This window comes from Vigna umbellata, chromosome 9 (assembly GCF_029865625.1).
Source record: "Vigna umbellata cultivar VRB3 chromosome 9, Vumbellata_1.0, whole genome shotgun sequence".
NCBI classification, from domain to species: domain Eukaryota; kingdom Viridiplantae; phylum Streptophyta; class Magnoliopsida; order Fabales; family Fabaceae; genus Vigna; species Vigna umbellata.
Window position 1 is genome coordinate 20,017,902 of NC_142173.1, and position 26,353 is coordinate 20,044,254.

General features: G+C 35.3%; 2 protein-coding genes across 3 annotated transcripts; one reads left to right on the forward strand and one right to left on the reverse strand.

Annotated features, from left to right (window-relative positions):
* The first annotated feature begins 2,126 nt into the window (after positions 1-2,126).
* LOC124822129 (uncharacterized) lies at positions 2,127-6,765 on the forward strand. 2 transcript variants are annotated; one of them, XM_047294098.2, is made up of 5 exons: positions 2,130-2,373; positions 2,518-2,544; positions 2,799-2,921; positions 3,782-4,088; positions 5,588-6,765. In XM_047294098.2, the coding sequence occupies exons 1-5, from the start codon at positions 2,315-2,317 to the stop codon at positions 6,389-6,391; spliced, it is 1,320 nt and encodes a 439-aa protein (XP_047150054.2). In that variant the 5' UTR covers positions 2,130-2,314; the 3' UTR covers positions 6,392-6,765. The 2 variants fall into 2 exon arrangements, with proteins under 2 accessions (XP_087954382.1, XP_047150054.2); XM_088098256.1 differs by lacking the exon at positions 2,518-2,544 and having other exon boundaries at positions 2,127-2,373.
* A 3,029-nt stretch (positions 6,766-9,794) lies between these two features.
* LOC124822130 (E3 ubiquitin-protein ligase UPL1-like) lies at positions 9,795-26,296 on the reverse strand. The gene is made up of 17 exons (XM_088098891.1): positions 26,131-26,296; positions 25,826-25,950; positions 23,473-23,568; positions 23,186-23,389; positions 16,522-23,035; positions 15,328-16,388; positions 14,960-15,259; positions 14,679-14,883; positions 14,211-14,476; positions 13,820-14,106; positions 12,425-13,520; positions 12,198-12,344; positions 12,017-12,097; positions 11,713-11,938; positions 11,454-11,593; positions 10,192-10,298; positions 9,795-10,070 (listed from the first exon to the last, which is right to left on the reverse strand). The coding sequence occupies exons 2-17, from the start codon at positions 25,919-25,921 to the stop codon at positions 9,968-9,970; spliced, it is 10,929 nt and encodes a 3,642-aa protein (XP_087955017.1). The 5' UTR covers positions 25,922-25,950; positions 26,131-26,296; the 3' UTR covers positions 9,795-9,967.
* Positions 26,297-26,353: the final 57 nt, after the last annotated feature.

The following is a 26,353-nucleotide window of genomic DNA, read 5'->3' on the forward strand; positions in this document are numbered from 1 at the left end:
GGAAGAAGACATGGACCTAAGCGGTCAAGCGAGAAGCAACTGATCTTATTGCTTATATTGTTGAAAAACAAGATTAATAATACCGATGACGACATTTTTAGGGGTTGGATATTTGAAAGAGTAATCTTGATTCACCAAGAATCCCTAAAGTTGTAATCCTTTCATGGTAGTAGGACCTGTTGCTTCTATATGCGGTAGTTATCATCATCTAGCTTGAGAGAAATGAGAGTATTGAAATTGTAAGGCTGAAATATGGGTGTAAAAGAATTTTCAGAATTTAAAACTTAGGAATTTTGAGTGAAAGCCATGGTCAAAATCATAAGGCTCTAAATACCATGTTAGCAAAGGGAAAGAAAGAGAAAGAGAGAAAGTGAACGAGAAAAGAAAGAAAGGCAAAAGTTGTATAATTATCAATAATGAAAGGCTAAAGCAAACAAGGAATAAATATAGGCAAAAGCCAAAGACTTAGAGAATTGGTTTTGCAGTTGTGTTAGTTACATTAAGACACATAGTCTATATACATTATCAGGTTTAAGATCCATTAGATTAATACACCATTAATGTGTATTTCGAGAAAGGATCACCTAGAAGATACATCATCAATGAGACATGGACCCAACTCATAAAGGATTAACACCACATCTAATCCAAAATCTTAAGGTAGTTTATGCTCTTCTTTCTTATACAATACTTAACTTTCTCGTTTTTACTTAATATATGACTTAGAATCATCCTTATATTTTCAACAATCATGAACTAATATTATAACTCCACCAAGGATCTTAAGACCAAATTAAATTGAAACCAATAAGTTTACATGATTTTTTCAATAATCACTTCATCAATGATGTTAAAGGTGGTTATATCAAGGACAAGACATTCAACTTTCTTAAAATATTAGTTATCAACTTAAGTTTTAAATTCTCAATCTATATATCAAGAGAATTTCATCTTCACGTACCTTCTTCATAAGGAAATGCCTCAAATAAATTTTACCAAGCTATTTTCAAGCTAATGATTTTTTGTACTCTTCCATAATGACAACTTTGTTAGTCTAATTTGATTTATACAATTATGACGTTCCTCTATTCTTAAGAAAATAATGCCTATACTATTTTTTAATACAAAATTCTTTTTTAATTTCATCTGTGATTACTGAAAACACTACCCATGCCACGTAACGAGTAATTAAATGGTCGTTTGTCCAATTTGACGGTAAGCCTTTAATTGTTACAATTTTACAAAAATGGGGACCCAATTGAGACGACAAAAAGAAAGAGGACTTAATTGAGATTCTAGGGCCAAAATAAGGATCTACAGAGACATTAAACCTTATTTATACAATACAAACTATTAATGTATTAACAATGTACTTTATAGATTAAATAAATATTGATTTATATTAACAGTAATGTTATATTAGTATTATTGATATTGTTTATATTGAAGATCTATTATAAAATGTATTTTAATTATATTATTTTAGTTACATTATTTTTCGAGTTCATATTTTGTATTGTCTTTTATTGAATATTTAAAGTATATTTATGTTGGGATTTTAGAAATATTTTTAATACACTTTTAAAAAAACATGAGAGGATTTAAAAAGTGGAAAGAAAGAAAATTGGGAAGTGTAGTGGTAAGCAGCAGTGATGAAAAAAAAGGTTATGGGATTCGTAAGAAAGAGGGATAAAGTGAGATGAAAGCAAAAGCATGAAAAGATAGGGAGAAAAAGAAAATGAGCATAGCAGAGAGAAAAAGAAAATTAACATTATTTGTGCTATTTAATAGAATGGACCACGTTAATGCAAATTTTACTAAACAAAAACCAATTTGACATAGACCAATTTGACACACTTTTAATTAAAATTGAAGACAAAATAGGCTATTAAAGTTAAAAATTATGATGATTGGATTGGTGTCAGCCAAGCAACATTTGTAACACAAAGTTGCTTTGTTAAGGAAATCGCCATTTTCGGATTCGAGTCAGAAAGTGGAAAAGGGAAGAAAAGAAAAAAGAAAATGAAAAAGAAAAACGATTTCGATTATAATAAAAAGTATAAATTGTAAGAAGAATTAAAAATAAAATTTGTATTTTGTGGTGTCGTTTTCTTTGATGGTTTATGTGGAAACAAAGAGACAGCAGTGATTAAATTGACTTTTGGTCTTCGCCTTTTGAACTATGCTGTTGGAACTTGTTGCTTCTCCCATAAAGTTCTTTCTTTGTTGGATTTAGATTGAAGAAGAAGAAAAGAAAAGAAAAAAGAAAAGAAAAGAAAAGAAAAGAAAAGAGATTGAAATTAAGAAGCAAAGAATGGGATGGGAAGAACCATTTTACACTCTCTTAACCAACTCATTCACCCTTCTTTCATGGTAAATCCAACTCTTCTCTCTTCTTCATTTACCAGTTATTTCTAAATTTATCTATGATCAACCAAATTTAACACTTCAGTTTCACTTTCTTATGTTCTTATTCTCTTACGATTGTGTCTGTTTTGTTTTTCTTACACACTGCAGGCCTCCATTTAGCTTGCTTTGTCCATTGTAAGTATATGGTACTCAGTACTCGTAAATACGATAATGAGAACAATAAAGGAAAAATACCCCCATTTTGTTGTTCAATTGCATTACTCTTTAATTCTGTGAAGTATTCGCTGTTCTCTTTGGGGATGAAATTAATTGTATTAAATTGTTGCAAGAATCAAATTGGATGTTTCTCTTGGCAAAAATATAGCCTTTTTATTCTGAAAGTATGACAGATGTATGTGTTTGAGATTGGTTCCTAATTATCTTTTCAGGTTTGTTTCTGTTTGTGCAATGGAGAGTGATTCTCGTTCCAGCAAGCAGCGATGCCTTACTTTTTGGGTTCTGTTTTCCTTGTCAACAATTGTGGAATGGGAACTTTCAGTGTTATTTAACTGGTATTTTCTTTTTTACTGAGAGTTCAATTGATAATTTGTGAAAATCTAAACAGTATTTAGTTTACATTAATCATTAAACTATGCTCACTGATAATTTCAATTCAAACCACTATAATCATTCTTTTGTCATTTCTCCTTAACTCTGATACAGTCACTGTACATTTTCCTCTTGTGATTTCAAAGTCCAACATTCTCTTCCATAGAGTAATGTGACAGTAAAACTTTCCTTTAAGCTTCGTTGGTACTTTGTGATCACAAATAATTCCTAGTTGTTTTTTTTTTCATTTTAACCACTCAGCTGGTATCACAAAACATCTTCATTAGTTTTAACATTATTTTGACTTGAAAAGGAGAATGATTTTTATTATTATTATTCACATCTATTACATTTTCCTTACTTAACAACTTAATCTTTTAAAAGGAAATAATAAAAAAATATACTGAACAATAAGCTAGAAGATTTTATAGATATTTTCTTAATTCTACAGATATTTTCTTAATTAGGAAGATTTTCCTCTAATTACAACATTTTGTATTCTTGATATACTTAAACATGTAAACTCTTGGTATGCTATCTTTTCCAATTTTACCTTCCAAGTTACTGCAATGTGCATATTTTGTTTTATTCCTGCTATTCAACTTATGTCTCAAAATCTCAAATTAGAAGTTAACCTCTTCCCTTATTCTTCAATTTGATTGTAGAGTTAGCAAAGAAAGAAAACATAGTAAGAGTTCATCCTCTTACAATCACTGTCTGCTGCATGGAACCAAACATAACTTGCACTGATACTTGAACATATCCTCATCTTTTGGTTTTCTACTTCAATTTATTCTCATTTTTAATTTTCCTGATTTTACAGCCTCCCATGGTGGCCACATCTGAAATCCATAGCCACTGTCTTGCTGTTGATGCCTTATGTTGGTGCAGCACCATGTGTCTACAGATTCCTAATTAGACCCTACTGTTCTTGGACCCTATTTACAAAGATATCAAACATCGTCAGTGAGAAGGGCACAGATTCTGAATCAGATGAGGGTGCTAAACTTTTTGATGTCTCTGACCAGACAATTACATCAAGTCAAATACAGGAAAAGGAACTTGTTGATTTCTATTATCAGACAATTACGCCAAGTCAAATACAAGAAAAGAAACTTGAAGCATGTCAGGTATTGCTTTCAAGTATTGCAACCCATCTGATAATATTAAGGTTTTAGCCATCTTTTTGCTACTTCTAATTTCTGAATTTATCTATGAACCCAAATATGCAAATGTCATGGGAAACGTTCACTGTAATTATGTTTCATGTTTGTTTATATGTGTTAGATATATTAAATTGTTAGATATTATCTTTATCTTTTATCATTAATTAGTTTGTTATTATTTTTATTTGTATTTTAGATTTAGTCCATATTTCTTCTGTTACTCTATGTGTATATTCAATCTTGGGAAGATTAAACTCAGACAATTTTTACTGTATTGAACATGGTATCTAGAATCTAAAGTTCTTTCAAAAAATAATTTTCTTACTCTATGTGTATATTCAATCTTGGGAAGATTAAACTCAGACAGTTTTTACTGTATTGAACATGGTATCTAGAATCTAAAGTTATTTCAGAAAATAATTTTCTTTGTCTCACCCGCTACTGGCGGCAGCAGCAGCGTATGTCATCATCGTTGGAGTTCTAATTTCGACCAACGACGGGTTTTGATCTTCTTGGCCAAGTGACCACAATGTAGTTAACGATGCCTTCATTTGAGCGCTTTCAGCGTGTTTTGAAATTGTGGATCTACTCCCTCTTCTATCGTGTATGGTGGCACGTGTCATCTCCTCTTAGGCAGGGTAGTGATTCACATTTTTGAGGTCATTCTTTTTCCACTTTCAGGTTTGTCATGCATGGACGCTTGTCCCGTCTCCTCTATGGCAGTGATTCAAAGCGTCAAGGTCACCTCTTTTTCTTTCACGTGCCTTGATTAGAAAATCTTGGACTTTTAGGGTTTATCTCTCTCCTGTTCATCCATGGCTTCTTCATCTACTGTCTCTTCTAACTTCTCTTCCAGGTGTGTCTGACCCGCCCATATATACTTTTTCTCCAATTGCAATTGTTAGTTTATTTAACAATGACCTCTTTATCAACTAGAGTTCCTTAATAATGATTTGCACGAAGAGATTTATATGAAGTAATCTCTTGGATTTGTTGCTCAGGGAGAGTTTCCTGAGTTGGTTCATTGTCTTCTATATCATCTTCGGAAATCATTAATAATTTGGTATCACGTAAAAAGATATATTTTCATTAAATTTTTATTGATTATATTTATAACAAACTTAGTAAATACGATTTGTGTGCACCAACTTGATGGGAATGTTAGATATATTAGATTATTAGATATCTTAGATAAATATCTTATTTTTATCTTTTATCTTTAGTTTGTTTGTTATTATTCTTTATTTGTATTTTGGACTTAATCCATATTTCTTCGGTTATGTATTCAACTCAAGGGAGATTAATCTCATATATAATTTTTACTACATTGAACAATATGCAACAGTCTACAATTAGGTGTCTGCTTCCTGTTCATTCCTCATCATATTTTCTCACTCTAACTCTAATGTGTAATTGTCTGAATAGACATTGACAGATTTCCCCTAACAAATTGTTTGCATCAGGATGATAGTGCAGGTTGTGACAGAACTGAAAGCAGTTATGCAAGGATAACTAGAAAAAAACTAGTTCAGAAGGAATGGAGCTGTGCTTTATGTCAGATTAGTACTACCAGTGAAAATTGCTTGAGGGCACATCTCAAAGGGAAGAAACACAAGGATAAGGAAACAGAGCTAAGAGTAGAGTTCCATGAAACAAATAGCAAAGACCTGTTATCCTCTACTCAGAAAAGAATCAAAGGTATGGTTCTGATAAGGAATCTGAACCAAATTGCTAACATTCTCAACCCAGTTTCCAGATCCATAAGATGGTGTGAGTGGACAAAGCCAAAGTTTGGATGGACAAAACTAAACACTGATGGTTCTATCAACAGAGATAGTGCCAGTTTTGGAGGGCTGCTTCGTGATTATACGGGTGAACCAATATGTGCTTTTGTCTCTAAAGTGCCTCAAGGAGATGTTTTCTTGGTTGAACTGTGGGCCATTTGGAGAGGCCTTGTTCTTTGCTGGGGCCTTGGGATCAAAGCAATATGGGTGGAATCAGACTCCATGAGTGTTGTGAAGACAGTCAATAGAAAACAGCATTGTCCAAAAGCTGATAGCTATTTGAAACAAATCTGGAAACTATTGAAGAAGTTTGATAAATATCAAATTTCTCACTCATGGCGTGAAACTAACAGAGCAGCAGATCATCTTGCTAAGATGGTTGTTTGGGGAAATGATGTGGTTTTGTGGCCAGTTGATTTTCCACCTACCCTTTGCAGTATCATTGAAGATGATGCCAGAGGAAAGAAATACCTCAGACGATGAGAGAATGTTAGCAACACTCTTTTGAAATGAACAAACTCTCCTATTGGTTAATGTTTTGTAAACTATAAACTTTAAACAATTAGAGAGAGTATGTTTCTACATGATGATGATATCTAACTTGGGTTAGTATCAGATTGCCATTTGAATAGAGAAGAAACAAAGTTAGAAAAGGCTGAGTTACAGTTTCTTCTTCTATTTGGAGGTCAGTTAACATCACTGTTTTAGACTCCAAAAAAGTTCAAGATTCATATATAGTGTTGCTACCACTGGCCATTAACATTGTTAAAAGTTGTAGATACTAAACTTTTTTTTTTTACTGCTTTTGATGTTATTGTTGTGATCTCAGTTGTCTAAATATATGAGCAATGTATGTATCCTTAATTTTCTCGTTCAAGTAAATGGTTAATCTTACTCATAAAAGTTGTATTTTGTCTCATTAGTCTACAAAATATAAAAAAATAAGTAAATAACTTCTTGTCTCATTAGTCTAAAAAATAGAAGAAAATATGGATTTTTAGGGTTCATGGAATCCACAAAGTTAATCACATGTTTTTTCATTTTGTATTCTAATGTTTTTATTATAACAAAGTGTCTTTATAATAGAGACCAAATTGAAAGCGGTATATTTTAGGGATTTAGAAATAATCCTAAAGTTCAAAGACTTACTTGAGATTTACTTACACTAAGGTAATAGTAATATAAAATTTTAGTGACTAAATTCAATATTAATTTGAAATAAATAACATGACTAAGAAAAAATAATGTTTAGTTGAAACCCATGCTATTCATCTTGGAAAAAAAAAATATGACAAGTAAGAAGAAAAAAGTTATAAATAATGAGAAGTTTTGGTCTTAAAAGTGTAGAGACAAAAAATTTCCAATGTCTAAAATAATAATAAAAAAATCATGATTTTATATGGATTGGGACTTATGATAAAATATTTCATATCAGCCAACTTATTTGTAAAAACTATAACGAATAAAAGTCTAAAAGTATTTCTTTTGTGTAATAAACATATTAAAGTTTTTAAGTTTTTTCGTTATAAATCAGTCTAAACATGTCTATTTAAATATTACAAATAAATCTCGAAAGTTTAATAGGTTGGTTGTTATTTATTATTCTATTACTATTTATTATACTCTCCAAATAAATATTAAATATTACAAATAAATCTAGAAAGTTTAATAAGTTGATTATTATTTATTATTCTATTACTATTTATTATATTCTCCAAGTAAATATTATTGTAATAGGAACATAAACTTATGGTCCATGTTGATTCTATAAATGCAATTAGTATTTTTCAAAAAATTAATATGATCGAAAGTTTTCTTATTAACCCACTATAGATACTTCTGTTCCAATCCAAAATTTGAATGACATCGTCAGGATCAATCACTATACATTATCTCCTTTGAAACATAGAAGGTTTTGTCTTTAAGGTTTTGTTCACTTGAATGGATTTGGAGGAGAGTGATTGAGAGGATTTGAGAAAATTTGAAGGTAAATGAGAGTGGATTTGAAAGTAAATTTTTTTAATCTGTCACCATCAATCAAATATTACATTAATTCTCACAAACTTTACTTCCAAATCAACAAAACAATTTATTTTTAAATCTTCTCAAATTCCTTTAATCACTCTTCTTCAAATTCATTCAAGTGAACAAAGCCCTATTGAATGATGAAAGGAAAAAGAAACATTTAAAATATACTTGATTTTAACTCCTAACCAATGCAAAAGTATTAGGTGGGGGCAGAAACAATATAAAAAATATAATTTTACGGAGATAAAAATATATTAAGCCATACGTCTGAACATCACAAAAGACATTATTTAGAAAATTGAAAAAAAAAGGATAAACTATTTGAAAAATAAAGAATGGAGAATTATTAAGCAGAAAGCTGACGAGACAAATAACCTAAAGCTGTGGACCAAATTAATAGTGTTTATTCATTTAATTAATTTGTGAACATAATAATAGAGATTAAAAGCATGATTGTAAGTAACTAATTAAAACATCCACAGATGGAGAAAGAAAGACAAGGAATAATAAACTGAGAAAAGGTTGACGCACTCAGAAGTTCAAAAGTTTACAACTGAAGCACACATAGTAATGAAAAATTTGTTGTCATTGCATAAATTGATAGTTAAAATTTGTTGTCAGTGTAAGTTTTGTAGATTTTATACTCGAAGTTAATCATTATTAGGTATGGTAAATTTATTCTTTTTTAGTGACTAATGTAAAAATTATAAAGTTTCTTTAAGTTCTTAATATATTACATTTTTTCCCTCACCTTACTTTTAAGCACTTTAAAATTTATATTTTCTATAATTCATTAATTATGACAGTGAAACAAAAAGAAGAATAAAAAGGATTCAGTGACTTTTTTAAAAAAAATCACTTAATTTTAATTAATTTTACTTTTTAATTGGTGTTTTTTATATTTTTTAAAAGAAATTAAAATTAATCATTTAACATATAAAGAATGGATAAAAATTAACTAAGTTAGTGACTTAAAAAAACAATGCTTTTCCCATCTATAAAATATAAGAGTGGATAAAGACGGTTTAATTTAAAAAGCCAAATAGAACAATTCACTGTATGCGTGTATAACTCAAGAGTTAAATCACAGCAAAGATTTCAACTTCGTTATTTAATTATTACTGTGATTATTTTAATTATTTGATTTATATATATATATATATATATATATATATATATATATATATATATATATATATATATATATATATATATATATATATATACACACATATATATATATCCACTAACTGAGAAATAGGTGGGGGAATAGAAGGCTTATTTTTTACAGTTGTTCTTTCTCATCGCTTTTACGTGAGGACAATTTCTTTCTTCCCGTATCTTCATAAATTTTTGCCCGCAACTCTAAAAAAATTCTAGTTTTATTTTTTTTAAAATTGCACAATTTGAAGGTTATAAATGAAAGTAAAAAAATTACAGTGTCTTGTAAAACCTCTTTAGACTGTAACAGTGTTTGGATAGAGTGAGATAAAGAGCAAAAGGTAATAAATTAACGTCAAATTTTATTTATTTGGTTAAAGAGAGAAAGAAGGAAGATAAATTATACGCATGAGACTGATCTCACGAGTTTCATATTCTTAAAGGAACTGAAAACGAAACAAGGAAAAATTTTAAGTGGAATGAAACCACTAATTTTGTTTGAAATACAGAATAAAATATGCACATGGGAGAACTGGTGAAGTGGAAGTTTTACAACTATAAATGCTAATACCAGAAAACTTTGCTATTAAAAATTCTCAAAGATGACGATAACAAAAAAGGTGTATGAAAATGAACAGGTAGAGTATTTGCAAAGAGTATAGGCTCTGAGATCTGATTATGCAGTGCAGAGTGGGGGTGATTAAAAAACTGCCACCGGCATTTCCCATTGCAAATATACGACTGTACAAGATATTAACATGATATGAACTTAAAAACTTCAATCCCCTGTACCACTGGATTCTATTCTGAAATAGCTCCTAACCTAAAATTGTAATACATTGTATTTTGTACCCACCCCGATGAAATTTCTCATCCAAATCCAAAACCCTCACTTCCCTCGTGAACTGCAAGCAGTAACCTCTCTTCCAAATGTTGTTTAGATGGATACTCCGGCAAATCTAATTGATTGAAACTGCGCGAAGAAAGTTCAGTTTTAGATTGCTTCAAATCACACCACTATAATTATCCATCACAGATAATCACAACTAAAACCAAATGCATATATGGAATTTGGAAAGGGGAAAACGACATACCAGGTATGAGCAGAAGGTAAGTGATCCGGACTTCCATAGGCCTTGTGTATCTGAAACTTCTGGGAGCCCGAAATTCCTTGAAGAGCACTAAAGCCTTCCAAAGGCACCTGAAACATTGGTTGTAAAAATCAGACCCCCAAATTGTATTGTAGATGTTTTTACGGCTTCAAGTTAGAAAAAGAAAAATGTGTCTACGTCATTACCATATCATAATGAAGAGTTCCTAAAAAATAATTGAATCTTATATTTCCAAGTACAGAGAAACCTTAGATCCAAGGTTGTCAAAATAAAAAATCTTATGGGGAGAGGTATGAAAAAACTCGTGCAATTGGAACAAAAATCCTAAGATTTTACCAAAAGTAAGAAAATGTATAAAAATGATCAACTAATACATACAATCGTTGAAATTTAGGGAATACTTCAAATATTGATTATAATATTAAAATTTATTTTATATTCAATAGCAATTACTAAAAGAAAAATAATCAAGCAGAAAGAGAACAGACAAGAACATTAGTCTAGATATCTTTTATTTCAAATAAAGGATACAAAAGCCAAGTTTATGGGTTTCAGGAAAAAAAACCAGTTAGAGCTTCTTCAGCAGTTCAGTCAGATCTAGTAGAACAGTGAAGAGACACACTGATGATCTGGCCAAAGAAAGAATGGATGATGCCCCAACACATAATAGACAAGTCAGGTCTCGAGAGCGTAGACCAAATAGGAGAGATGACTTAGAACAAGATCTAAAAGCTTGAGGAAAGGATTTTGAATGGTGGTGTTAGAGAAAGCTTCAAAATCCAATGACTTGCAGCAAAGAAAGGAACTAGGGAAAAAAAAGAGTTTGGCTTTCAGGTCACCCAAACCTACAAAAGCCCAGTTGCATCAAACAAATTCAAATGCTTAAAACCCACAAATTCCACGGCCCTACAAGTATGATCAGCTTTTACACTACAATCCTACTCAGGATCCATCAGAGAGTCTTACAAAATGTGTAAGACCTTACAATTCTATGACCTTCATCACAATTTCGATACACTACTAAGATCATTTGCATGCATTCAGGAATAAAACTCAGTCACACTCATCTCATACCCTGAAGCAGCTGATCTCAATAGACTCACTCTTGACTAAAATGCTTCAGAAATAAATTGAATACATGAACATGTGCGATTTCAAGTAGATCGTATGGATGGTGTTCACATGCAATATATCCGGAATGAGTAGCCTATTAAAATTTGAAAAGTTCCTCGATAGCAGTATACCTTTGATGTGCCTGTCACAAACTGCAATAGCCTAGCCTTGTCTTCTTTGCTTAAACCTTGAACAACCTCCCAAAACCATTGGATAACTGGCGATGCAGCACTATATCCAGAATATTCAGTGTTTGCTCTCAAGTCATCCACTGAAATAAAATAAAATAAAAGAACAGTCAAATTTGCCCTTCCAGGCAAATTCTCGTGGGGAGAGCAATCGAACATTGATCACATCTGATAAAAGCTAATGTAAAGGACCGAGTCTTACAATCAATATCAGGAAGTCCACTGATCAATAATTCCAGCTCTTTATCATTGAATATCGATATCAACTCCCTGGGAATCAATTCATTGAACCCTTCCAAGAAAGAATTTATCTGAGGTCGAATAGCTGTTGTCAACCGATGCTCGGCAACCAAATCAACATATTGATGTTTGTTCTCCTCAGTAACTTTGATATTCCGTCCACCGGCAATCAACTCATAATCCGTCACCTAGATATGATCATAATTAGACCATATAACAATGCATAATCCAACATTCCATATCAGTTTTAAGAGCATTGTAAATACCTCATTTCGTTCATATAAGATCAATTTTTCCTCATCTGCGTCAATGCTAAAAGTAAGATCCAGAACATCACTAATATCGTTCTGCAATCATACCAGAAACAGAGAATCATCACAAATTGAACAATAAACCAAGTGTGATTAAAATATAAAGGGAGGGAGAGGTCTAAATAAATGCACTTGCCTCAAGCATCCATTTCAAATTTTTGAAATAACCAGGATCAATGGCTTCAATATCATGATATGTAACTTTGACCCCAAGAATGTGCTTGTAAAATGATCGAGTAAAATGAACATCCAAGAGTTGGCCATCAAATAATGCTTTTCCAACCTGGATAAGACAGAAAGGGGTATAAAAATAATCATATATGACTAAAAGAAAATATTCAAAACAATTGAAAAGGGACCCACCACTCTACCAACAAATTTGAAATAAGATAAATGTTCTGTTTGGTAAACAGAGTTAGGGTTTGGCTGAAACGTTGATTCATTTCCCACTGTAGTAAAAAGCAGTGCTCCTTTATCAAAAATAACTCTGGACAACAATTGATACCATTCCCTTGTAAGCCCACCTGCATCAATACCCTCCTCCCCTTGGAAGTGAACAGTCAACCTTCCCTTTAAATCTTGAGTTGATCTCATGCGAAGCTGGTTATAAGAATCTTCTAGAACATATGCCCTTCTCACTGATATTCTCAAGGGGCTATGGTGATGGTCGTGCTGATGCTTAATTTTTGAACGGAAATGGGCTCGTTTGTTATCAAAGTCAATAAATCTAGGAACCTTCAGCATAAGTGAGAAAGATTTCTCGAGCAAACCAGGGTTTTGCCTTATAAAAGAATTTAGTAGCTTCCTATGCTTCTCTGAGAACCGTACAAAAGCAGCATGTTTCTCATCTACTTTTGCAGAAGTTCCAGATGCTTTCTGGGGAGCAGATGTGCTAGCATACTCAACATCAGAAATAACAGGCATACTTGATTCATGACTAGCACCTGGCTGAGCAGGATGCAATTTCTCACAGACCACAAAGAAAGATTCAATGTACGGTAATATATTTTGAGAACCAGCTGGTAGTGGAGACATCACACCAGACGGTTTAGACACAAATGTACTAGAAGATGTCAAAGACTCGGATGCAGACTCGGAGTAAAATTCTATCTTACTTATGCAACAGCTCAGCTCATGCCACAAAGGCTCTAATGCTGAATTGATTTCCCAAACCTCAGAAAGGGCAGGAATACCTTTATCATTCTCCTTCCCAGTCAGTAAAGTTACAAGTGAACTCAAGGCTTGCAAAACTCTCAAAATTGAAGCTCCATCCGTAGAAGTAGTACTGAGCAGTGATTTCATTGCTTCACCAAATACATGTAACTCATTCATTGCAGATGAAGTCAACTTTTGAACTGCTTCTGCCAGCTCAGTGACAAAAAGCTCACAATGATTTGGAGCTATGGCCACTAATTTCCTCATTACCTCCGCAACAAGGGTATATGCATTATCTGACAATCTGATAGTAATGCACAAAATGTCAGATCAACTCCAAGGTTAATAAAACAACTTTGTATATCAACAGTTATAGCCAGAAGCTCTAATTGGTGATTACTTCAACAGTGGCATTACAAACAAATATGCAAGCAAATGCATATATCAATAAAGCTGACTATTTCTAAAGTACTTTAATGCTTATAAGTCACGAGTTAAACCACCCCCACCCTTACACTGTCAAGAACACAAAATCTCCTAGTCATTATGACAATATACACAAATGGCAGATATGTTGACAACAAGCATAGGCCAAACACATACCCTTCTTGTGCGAGTAGGGAGCAAAGGAGTCGGAGTTCTACTTTTCGAAGATTACTCAACACTCCATGGGAATCACATTCGACATTATGACCAGAAGATGTGGGTTTGGAGGAACCCTCAACATCAGTAGATGTGTCATCCCTAGGTGATAAAATATTAGAATCTGCATTCACGTCTGCCTCCACAGCAGAAATTTGTGGACCTGATGGCAGGGTAGTAGATATCAGGGACTTGTCAGATGACTTGTTTCCAGCACTATCAATGATAACATCCAGTAAATTTAGCAGCTGAAAACACACCACAGATACATGATAATTATGTCAGCACTGGCTGAAACTCTGATGGTACGTGAAATTAAATGACAAAGATGCCAATAAAACCAAAGCATCACCTGCTCAAGATGGGCTATGCTCCGCAAATAAAGTGGTTGGTTCAAGAGACCCAAAAGCATTGCAATGGAGATGTACCCTTCATTACTTTCACTTATATTTTCTTCACCTTCACCAACTATCACAGCTTTTCCCCGTTCGTCAACTGGTTCTTTTATTGTAGGGTGAGGTAGTCTGAACTGAAGCAAAATTTTAGCCACGTACAGATGATTGCGAGCAAGATAAGTGAGAGTTTCAAGTATTCTACGAGACAGCAATGGGGGAACTCCTATGTGATTAAACAATATGAAAGGTATAAATAAATCCATTGCCAAGAAAAAGACTAAACATTAAAGATGGACACTCCGGTATGCAAAAGCTCATGAAATAAGAAAATAAAATACATTTCAGACAAATTATAACTGGGAAGATTCACAACAATAAGCACCAATGACAAACTGTATTTATGTTGCATAATCAAGTATTCTTACCATCAAAAGATTGAGGACGTGAATACATTACATTGCTCTGACAACCATATAATCTATATGGTGGTTCAACTTTACTTAAATAACTGACAGGTCTTTTAACATCAAGCATCAGTAAGTCCATCAGAATTCTCACTAGAGAGATTCTCGTTTCACTATGAGCACAAAGATTTAAAAGAAGCCTCTGTAGTTGGCCCTTGTAGAGTGGCTGCAAAAAAATAAACAACTAATTATTATGGAGAATAAAGAATGACTCTTATTTGAAGGACTTCACAAAGTAATACCTGCACTACGCGAAATAACCGAATCATAGCATGCAAAGCTTCTGTATCAACAAGAGGTGCTCCATCAGCTTCAACAACCTTGGCTCCACCAGACCGGCGAGAAGAAATGGTTCCCCCAGCTGCATCCAGACCAGAACCAACACCTTCTCGTCTTGAAGTCTCCCCTCTACGACTTCTAGGATACATACCAAACATAGTACGACTGTAACGATGAGCAAACCTCTCCCGCAACATATTTGCCTCAGCAACAAGAGCAGGTGTAAGATTGGCAAGGATAGTATCTGGTGATGTTAACAGAACCTGAAAAGGGGAAAGAACTTAAAATCACAGAGTCTCATTTTTATATAATAGTGAAAGTATAAACTTGCCTCTTCTCGTAAGTCTGATGGAAAAGTTGCAATTATTGAGACTGTATCCATTTCCACAGGTTGCCCTTCCAGTTCCTGAGACTGATGCAATCTCTGTGCTTGCTGCTGAGCTAAAACTTCTGCTCTAATATCAGCTGGAAGAGCAGCAAGGAACTCTGGATCAATATCCCCAGTGTTTTGAGACTCAACATTTGATGGCTGAGCTGCTTGACCCTGCTGAGCTGAGAGGACTTCAGCACGCAGCTCCTCAGGAAGGGCATCAAGAAAAGCAGGATCAATAGCTCCTGATCCCGCATCACTGTTTACCGGTTGTTCTGCTGCTGCTGGACCATCTTGGTCTGCATCATGGCTTGAATTTTCAGAAACTTCAGTAACACTGTGAAGGGACGCATCTCTTCCAACCACAGGAGAAAATTGAGTCAAAGGAATGTTTGCTCTTCTGGTGCGGGCAGCCTGTGAATCACCTGCTATCCTATCTGCAGAAACCTGCCTTTCAGCACCATCATCATGGCCATCAGCACTTCCAATCTCAACATCCAAGCTCCTAAGGCTTTCACCAAAAGTTGCTCCACTACCACTACTCTCCTGGCTGACAGCTTCAACATCTCTCACATTCCCATCATTATGTTCAAATTGCATCTCAACTGCCTGAGATTGTGTGCTTAAAACATTTGCTTGTGAAGGACCAGTCCCTGTTGGTCTTGCATCTACGTTGTTACTATTATCAATGACTGAAGGAGTTGTTGTACTAACTTCCAGAATAGGATCACTTTCAACGGGGACATCAGGCATTGCACCTCCTGCATCCTGTGCCTGGGTGATTCCAACTTTAGCATGAGAGCCTGCTTCTGCTATGTTCTGATTGGATGACTTTTCAGCACTTGGTCGCCTCAATTGATTCACAAGCAACTCCTCAAGGCCTTGTGGAACAACAACAGCACTTGTCCCACCACTTTGCTGGTAATTATCAGTCCACAAATGCAAACGTTGTGCTTGGCGTCCACTTCTCAGGGATCGAAATATATTATCCAAACCCACTGAGCTGTTCTCCAATGAACTATCTGTAATATTTAAACAAGATACCAAAAATCCCAAATGTCATTAAAAATATCAAGTCTTGAAATAACTAATAAGCTAAGAAAAAACCACTGTTGAAATAGATTATCAATAACAAGAAAACTCAGAGAAACTAGCCTGATTGCCCAGTAAGTGGGGGAAAAGAAGAAGGTTCAAGCAAGAGTGGATGACGAGAAGGCAAGGCAGTATCACCAGTTCTGCCCAAAAGACTATAAATAGATGTTGTTCGTCCAGGACGTCTAGATCCGAAAACTTCAAGTGGCATCACATGAAACGCCTCATTTGCAAAACTATTATCTCTGCCAAAAACGTCAATATGGTCAAAAACATTAATTCCATTAATTCCCTCCTCAAGTCGCAGTATAACACCATCTTCATCTTCCTCATCATCCTCATCCTCTTCCTCCATCACTTCATCATCAAAATCTTCATCATCAATCTCATGTTCATCTTGATCTGTGTCAGGAAGTGGCAAATGATGGACTTCTTCCAAATCATTGTGTTCCTCGTCATCCTCCTCATCTTCATCCACATCCTCACCTTCATCACCAGACATATCATCATCATCTTCATCAAGGTTTTCTTGGCCACGAGGTTGAATTTCAAACTGTAGACCCACATTTTCCATTCCATTTTCAAGATCTCTTGCATCCTCGGAATTCTCATGCATGTAATCATCCTCATTACCAGGAGCAAAACTTCCATCAAAATCTTGATCATGTTCCATGTCATCAGTAACAGCTTCTGAACCACCACCATAGGAGCGAACTGCATAAGACCTGACATGGTCAACTTGAAGGGAATCGGGATTGGCTTGTGAGGTCGTTTCCATGGACTGAGAGATCTCACCAATATTATCAGTTCTTCCAGGTTGACTTAGAACAGAAGGTTTTGCAGAAATATCACCCTTACTAGAGTCAACTGAATGGACATGCTCCTTGGTTACCAATTCAAGAGCTTTAATAATACCAGTAGCAACTTCAGATGAATCAGGATGGTCAAGGTCCAAAACTTGTAGAGTACAAGTGAATGGTTTAACCAATCCAGAATCAATAAAAGTGGTGGTAGCCTCAGCTGAGATGGATGAACCAGCAGGTGTACGTGCAGCCAAAACATCATTCAATAGATCAACAAAAACCTGAACTTCATTGCCTGGACTCCTAATGCCATGACATAAATCAACAAATTCATTGATGATATAACTAATCTCATTAAAAACCCTTTTCCTTGCCTCTGTGGATCGAACACAAGCAGCCACCAAAAACTGGTTGGCCCTGGTTGCTAGTTTTTGCCTCCAATCCCCATCAACTTTCTTGTCCTTCTTTGAGTTTCTAGAATATGGAAGAAAATTATGAAGAATATGATAAAATATCCCACCCATGCTTAAACCTGCAGGACTCTTTTGATAAGAACCCCTAATGCTGCTCATTTCAGCATCTCGTCGAAGTAGAACATGAACAGATGATGAATACATCAATAATATCTCTGTCAGAAGCTTTAGAATGAAGACAGTCTTTGCAAGTGATGCAGAAGCATCCTGACTACCGGTTTCATTGTCCTCGGACATGTTGGCAACAGCTTTTCCTTTTCCTTTAGCCAAGGAGACATCAATTTCCATATCAGTTGATGCTGCAGTTCCAGGAAGAGCATTTGAAGCAATGTCATCCTTCAAAGGGGGAACAAAAGTGCAAATAGATTCAAGAAGAAGTTCTATTACATTAACAAAGCTTTGGGAAGGCTTTTTGTGACCTTTGGCACTCTTGGTATTTGAATCATGAACTTTTCCATTGATAGCAGGTGAGGTTGTATTTCCCAAACTAACTTTCCCATCACTGTTCTGTACTTTATCTTTCTCCTTAGCTTTGTCTTTATCCTTGTCTTTCAACAAGACAATGTACGGCCTCTCACCTACCATTTCAACTTGACACACAGATTGAGCAGCTAGCATAAAAGTTGCTGGATCCCGAGAAACCACAGAAGCTAAATTTGAAAGGAAATTATGAGGATTGACCCTTCCATTTGGATGCCGGTTGGACGCAACTACAAGACTATGCTTTATCTCAGATTCCATCGCTTGTTGGAGTGTTTGTGGATCTTCAAGAATATGACGAACAATACTGGCAGCAACATTATCAAACCCAGGGAAGAGGCTGCTGGTTGGCAAAGAAAGAAGTAGACTTAGACCACCAGCATCCAAAAAGGTAAGAGCTACAGAATGATTCCTTGTAAGATTGGAACACAGTAACAGAACAGCATGCATTGTATCGGATGGAAGCTGATTCTTCATACAACTACAAGCAATCTCAACAAGTCTCTTATGTTCATGTATGTCAGCATACTTCATACCGAGTCCAAATGCAGCCTGCAACCTGTTTTGCCTGTCTTCATCAATGGTAATTGATACCTGCTGGTTATTCACAGGTTCCTTCTTCAACTGCTCAGTAATTTCAGAATTCAATTTTTGATCCACTTGCAACAACCTGTCCAGTGCTAGGAAAGCAGCAGTGACCCATTTTGGTATCTGCTGCTTCTCCCTGCTATCTAGACTAGAATCCCACTGGAACAGTAGGTCAGAGGTAATTTTAATCATACCACTCTTGGATGCAGCTTCCCTAGCTAAAGAATCCTCATTAAGAATTAAGGCAAGAACGTGAAAAAGAGCAGCCAGGATGGCATAATTTCCATTGTTAGAAACCAAACCACATTCTTTTATCCGTTCCACAATAAAAGAGACTACATTAGTTCTATGTTGACCATCATCCTGAGAGCAAATCATCACAAGCAAGTCACGGACTGGAAAAGCAAGTGGATCCTTTGACAAAAGTTTTGTACAAGTAGATAGCAACTCATCAACAGGAGGAAGTTGGACCATCTCTTCCTCAAGATGTTGGGTATTGTCATTAGCAGCTGCATCCTTTGAATCTGATTCAGAGTTTCCAAGGGACATGGCAAGTGCACGGGCAAGTTCATCATCTTCTTGTGTCTCCTCTGGATGAGAGAACAACCACTCCATTGCCAACTCCACACTATTTGACCCAACTTGCCTCAAAGCTTCTTCTGCTCTAGACCTTGTAAAACCCATCTCTATAATGGTTGAAATAGTTGTTTCATTAGGAGGTGGCCCAGTAATACGAGCACCACCACTACCATTCACATTTTTAACTTCAATGCCTGTGTAGACATGCTTAATTATAGAAATAACTGTAGAGATAAATTCGTAACTACAGTCAACAAACTGGGGATGAGTCCAAACAGGAATTACAGTCTTCATTACTCTGGATTGAAGGACCTTCACAAAAGTCTCAGCATCCCTTGGGAAAGGTGTATCACCATTAGTGAGGGGCTGTGCAAGCAAATGCTTTGTGAATGATGACAATATAAAAGAAGAAGTCACTAGATGGTCCATCAATTTCCCATAACTAGCCAACGAGCCATAAATCCAACTATCTGAATCTTCCTTGTCATCTTGCTTTGCATTTGCATCATCAGTATCCATGGGTGAAGCAGGGGCCCGATTAACTGTAAAGAGCAGCTGACTGGTAGCTTCAAAGGTAGTTAATACAATTCCAATAACACCACGTCCATACAAGCAATTCAGCAGAATAGGGTTGCATGAGTCTAGCCTCTCCATTAGAATATTATCCATAAAATCAATCACCTTCCCAAAATATCGACATTTTGTTGATATGGATTCTTCTGTTCCAGAAAGATTTACACAACGGCCACCATAGTTCATGTGATCAAAAGCAATGGTTGCAAAAGTAGAAGCCACTGATTTGGAGGCAGGACTTACATTTACTACATCATCCCGTCGTCGCGAAGGTAGCAACATTACTTTTCCTAACTCTTGGAATAAATGGGAAATGTGAAATGAAAGTGATCTGACCATGTCACAACAGGAGGTATAATATGGTCTCTGCTTGTCAGATTCCTTCTTATGAGCAGTCTCAGAAGTATCATCTGACCCAGAATGCTGGACCTGGTTACTAGAACTTGACCGCATGTTAGATGGCCCAATTGAAATTGATCTATGCTGAGAACCAGGGGAACGGCCTAAATCTCGATAAAGATTTATAAGGTTAAAAAACTGAGATTCAATGCTCCATCCTGGTGTTCTCCTTCTTAATAATGGATCAAGAAACTGCCTGAAAGAATTGAATCTTTGCTCTTCACTTTCACTTGCATCCCCTTCTGCCTGTTGTGAATTAGAAGAATAAATACCATCTTCGTCATCCTCAGGCTTTCTATTTTCAAGTAGAGCAATTTGCCACAGAACTTCACGATGTACAAGCCCAATATCTTCAAGAACATCCTTACTCTCATTTCCAAATTCCGTAAGCAATGCAGTCACCCAACGATTGTCTTTTGATGTCGCGAGAAATAGAAGGAACTCAACCACAAAAAGTGAAGAAAAGAAGCCACCATCAGATGACATCCTTGGATCTAGCAACAAAGGTTCAGATGTTGCACCTAATCCCTCTAAAGCTTTCTTCAAGTGCACCCTAAGGGAAGAACAAAAGGCACGTGCCAGAGGAATGGAATGATGTTGAGCAAACCCTTTAAATACCATAGTGCTATGTAAAGCAATAGACATGCCATCTGAGGATTGTGCAATAGAGGGGCGTAACAACAACTTCAACAAAGCTTCAACTCCTAATTTTTCAACAAACAACCGGCATGTCTCACCATTTTCTATAGTCCTTTGAACCAATACCATCAAATGAAAGACACATAGCTGAATAAACTGCTCATCACCTATCCCTTCTACAGCTGAACTTGATGTACCAACAATGCAACAGTGGCCTTCATTTTCTTTGTTTTTAGAATCTGTTTCCATTGCAGTGCTCTCAGCTTTTCCAGAAGACCCTATATTTTTTCCATCCCCAAAGGATGCAATCTTATGGATGATTTCAATGATAATATCAACTCCGGTGCTTCTCAGTGAAGATACATGACGTAGAAGTTCCTCCACAGCATTTGCCAAAGGAACAATAGCCTCATTCATTGCTAAAACATACTTCTTGCTAGTGAAAATGTCAACAAGGAACCGTAGTGATGAAGATTCTCTAACAGCCTCTAACCCTTTGGCATTGAGACAAATAGCCCCAAGACCATTTGGAATGCATGTCAAAGCCTTTGATGAAGGAAGTATGTCAGACCCAACTGACAATAAAAATGCATTAGGAAGACCCATTTCATGCAGAACAGAAAAGCATGTTGGATCTTTGTGGATTATTTCACTCATAACAGTAACAGCCGAATAATAGATGTCACCACCAAACTTATCTACATTCTGAAAAATCAAGCTGAGAGTTGTTGGTAATGAACTGTCATGAGAATGCTGAGATCTGGTAGAGTTTGCAGGTGCATATGTTGCAGAACCAAGAGCCTTAAGGGAGACCTTTATGAGCCTCTTCTGGGAGTGCAATTGATCAGGATTATGTCTAAAGCTTTCACCAGTAAGCATCATGCTATCAGTTTCTCCAACCAAACCAATGACTCTGTGTACCTCTTTCTGTAATCTTTGAGTCAAAAGTTCAATGCCCCCCAATTCTCTAAACAATGATACAGATGAGCTGCTATAATCCATAAGCTTCTGAAGAGTTTTCACAGCAAAACAGACAAGATGAATATGTGTAGGATCAAAATCCTCCAGCAAAGGCAAGAAAGTAGGTACCATACCAGAACCTCTAATATTATTTGCAGAGGTTGAGGTTGAAACCACATGGAGCAGATAGAACTGAAGAAGTGCTTCAACAAAGGCAAGGGATGATGGATCATTAGAACTCTTCAATGACAAAATAGCCCTTTGGAGCACATTCAGGAGTATCATGCGGTTCCCACCAGCAAAAGTTAAATTTGATCCACTGAGTATCCGGGCTCGATGATGTGATGATGTACATGCTGCTAATTGAGCTCCTAAAGCAAGCATTGCAAGTGTTCTAATAGATCCAGATACAACTTCCTCTGATCGGACAATTCTAATCAATTCATTTGTATATTCTGGTTCATTAGCAAAAAAGGAGACAAGTTCATCCTGGGCATCACCAGACTGCACTAGAACAATGAAAGCCAGTAGGCAAATTCTGCTGTAAAGCCTGCATATTCTAGGAGACCGAAAGGCCCGAGCATATCTGATTCTAGTGAGCAAGGAAAATCTGAGCTCAGAAGGAATGCTATATTGTTCAATGCACTGCTTCATCAATGACAAATCATCTTCTTTGCACAGATGCAAATCTGGCATGTGTATAACTGTTGTGCCAGTGGAAACTGCCTCTGCACTTTGTTCCTTGCTCTGGGCACTGGGAGCATGCAATTCAAAATAAAGGGTAGTACCTATGCGATAATTTGATTGGTCATGACCAATCTTTGTAATATCAGAAGGAAATAAGCTCAGTGCTTCATCTTGGGCATCCTCATTTGCCATAATACAAGTGTACAATCCCAAACCCTCCTCCTTGCTTCCCCAGCCCTGAGCTAGAGACAAAAGATAGCTGTTCACCGAACCACAGCAAATCATCTTTGTACTTCCATGAAGCTTAGAGGGGTTAATTTTTACAAGCGCAGAAAGAGTTTCCAAGGCAGCAATAAGAATCTCAGGATCTGTCGATGCAAGTAAAAGCTTGAAATGCTGAAGAGGAAAGGATAAATATAAAATATCAGACATAAAAGTTTAAAATATAAAAAAATAAATCACTTGAGTAAAACACACAGGGGAAGGAATTAAGAAAAATATATCAATTAAGACCAGGAATTGATAATACACAATTGACAAACTAACCTCTAAGCCATCAAAGGAACTTTTGTTTGCACAGTTCTCTAAAATTATTTGTGTCACTCGTAATATTTGCAGAATTGCATGTTTTGGTAATGGGCTGTCGTCTTCTAGATTATCTAACAAAGTCAAATCGTTTCTACATGACAAATAAGTCTTGAAGTATGTCTCAAAATGAAGCAACAATGGTCTCCAGTGATGGAAATCCCCCTGATATAAAAGAAAGGCTTAAGCACTGGGAAAATAAAATAAATTACTCATTCCAACAAACCATCAGACTAAAATGGCAATACCTTATTGTACTCCCACCGAAAGCCAGAAAGCGGTATGGCAATATCTTGTAATGGACATTTGATAATCTTCTCAATGAATCCTTTGATCTTAGGAGGCTGAAACCAGTCAACCACCAAAATAAAATGACATCACATGGATGTTGGGTAAGGAAATGAATGAACATGTGTAAAAAAATATAACATCTAAATAAATACAAAGGAACATAAGAATACAAAATATGAAATGCAGTTGAAGCAAATCTGCAAATATATTCAACATCATAAATTTGTTTGTCACAATCAGTGTTGACTGATGAGTAACAGTATTACTCAAATGTTTAGTAAAAGAAAATTGTCACCAAATAATATTAATATTACCAAAAGGAATTAATATAAATGGAGCATGCACAATTTAAATGAAGAGTCCTGGTAATTGCCACTATAAACAATGCATGCAAAGAAAGAAGTACCAAAACCTAAAGCTGTTCAAAAGCCACAAGCTGCTATTTCTTAATGAGTAACAGGGTATGTTCACACTTCTGTATTCTGTATATAGAAAATTAAACTGATGTAACCTATCAAAGCCTAAGATACACAGTACACAACATGAAATCAATATATTAGAATATCTACATTAGTGAGAAAATAAGAGTAAACTTGGGAGTTCTCTTAAATTTTGCATTTAATATTTTGAAAGAACAAGGTGATGGGCTCTCTTGAAGATAACTGACTAACTATCTCTAAGTTGGTTAGTGTCCCAACAGAACTAACAGAAACAATGAATACAAAACCATATGCTTCAGTGATAAAATGTAGAGAATGCAACAAAAAATAAGAAGCTAGAAAATAAGAGTAAACTAGAGAGTTCTCTAAATTCTGAATGAACTCCCTTGTCCAAAATGACTTCCAACATTATAACTCTCTAACTATCACTGAGTCAGTTAAGAGGGGGACAGAAGCCATGACTACTCTACATTCTACTACACAGGCAGTATTCTCTCGTGGTCTCGAGTACCTGAGATGCAAATGGACAGTAAATAATGATAAAAGATAAACTACTTGCAAGTAAAATAGAGTAGAATTGCAGCTTATGAATCATATTCTAATATTCAATGTTTAACAACAAAAATGCATCCAGGAGGCCTCAGTTCTATCAATACTTACATAAATTTATGCATAGCACAACTTTTACGAGAAACAGACGATTACATGCTGATTAAACCAGCTTTAGTAAGTGACTGGTAAAATCAACAATTAAGGTGAACCAGTAACAGTTTAATATACTCAAATTTTGAGGTAACAAACTAGTAAAAATATCATTATCGTAACTATATATTATTTAGTTCAGTGATGAATACATCAGCTTATAAATTTAAAACACCGTAACTAACTATGCTTCATTTGCCAATATTTTAAACAAACTAGTAGCAAAGGCATCTTCTATACTGCATATAACAATGGTAGAAAGAAGTATTAAAATGAATTGAAAAAATCAAATACAACAGCCAAAATTCAAACAAGTACACAAGTGAGTTGCTTATTCTAACTTTTCTAGTTAGTGGTTAATAGTTTTGAGACAAATCCCAATTCAGTTCATGTAAGACTAAAATGAGAGAGCTCATTTCACCTTTCAAACGCACTGCCAAACAAAACATAAACTACAGAAACAGTAATGTATTAAATAATGAACTCCAAATCAAAGATTATCGATTTAATCCCATGTACAACTATTTTTGCTAGCTTTACACCAATTTGAAGAAAACATAAACTCAGTAAAATGTTTTACTAATTAAAAAATAAAATTGCATTTGGTGGTCGAAGCAAAACAGGAATCAACTTTTTCCTAAGAATTGACACAGTTACAACAGAAAAAACAACTTCCAATCATAAATACCAGCAACACTGTCAAACTTTCAATCAACAAACACAAGTACAATGCATATACCAGATTATCTAAATAACTAAATACAATCAACAAAATGCATAGTGCTCTAATATCCTTCTACATAAAAACATTAGTAAGTTCCAATACTTTCTTTAGAAAACAAAACTCTTAATAACAAACACACACACACACCAAAAAAAAGAGGTTCTAACTAAAACACACACAAACACAATCAGATGAATGAAGTCAGAAAGGCAGAACCCGCCAAAAACTAAAACACAAACTTCTATCCTTGAATGCAATTCATATCAAGGCACCCATGCTACATTTTTTATCATGTCATATATCAATGTCAAGCAATAAGAATCTTAACCCTAACTATGGATTCCCCCTTAAACCATATCATTAGAAAACATTAATCCCTGTTATTAGCAAACACAACAAAACAATGCATATTAGATAGAGAGGACAAACAAAAGACACACTCACAGGCTCAGTTTCCAACTTAACAGAAGGACCAATGGCACCCTCGTTGGACAAAAGCTGGCGCAACCTCGAAGGCCAACTCGATCTTAGGGTTGTCATCTCACCTCAACAGTACACTGAACCACCACCTAAAACCAAAGACAAAAGCAAAATCAAAACCCAATCACAATCCCTATGAAATACGATCAAACTAACAAGTTTAAGAAACAGAATAGGTCGATAACAATCCGCGATTGCGCCAAAGCGATTAACTGATACCGAATCAGCAATTGGTATGAAAAAACTGGATCAAGTTGTTGGTAAGGTACCTGAGAGATGAGAGAGAAAGGAAAAAGATGCACACACATCCGAAGGATTACGATAAGAAGAAAAAGTGAAACCCCAATCAGAGAGGGAGAGAGAAAGGGATGAAAATCCTTGCTTTGTGTCTGCGAAGTAAGAAGAAATTTGATTTTACTTTCAACACAATTTTTTGTGCCCTCTGTGGTAACGAGAGTGTTATATAGACTGAGACTGAGGCTGGTTGAGTCT

Excerpts from the sequence above, each read along its gene's own strand:
- LOC124822129 (XM_047294098.2), top strand. The coding sequence starts at position 2,315 with ATGGGATGGGAAGAACCATTTTACACTCTCTTAACCAACTCATTCACC. Across the intron at positions 2,545-2,798 it reads TTTAGCTTGCTTTGTCCATT|GTTTGTTTCTGTTTGTGCAA; the intron begins GTAAGTATATGG and ends TTATCTTTTCAG. Across the intron at positions 4,089-5,587 it reads AGAAACTTGAAGCATGTCAG|GATGATAGTGCAGGTTGTGA; the intron begins GTATTGCTTTCA and ends TGTTTGCATCAG.
- LOC124822130 (XM_088098891.1), bottom strand. The coding sequence starts at position 25,921 with ATGACAACCCTAAGATCGAGTTGGCCTTCGAGGTTGCGCCAGCTTTTG. Across the intron at positions 12,098-12,197 it reads ATTTGAAATGGATGCTTGAG|AACGATATTAGTGATGTTCT; the intron begins GCAAGTGCATTT and ends GTATGATTGCAG. Across the intron at positions 11,939-12,016 it reads TCTTATATGAACGAAATGAG|GTGACGGATTATGAGTTGAT; the intron begins GTATTTACAATG and ends GATCATATCTAG.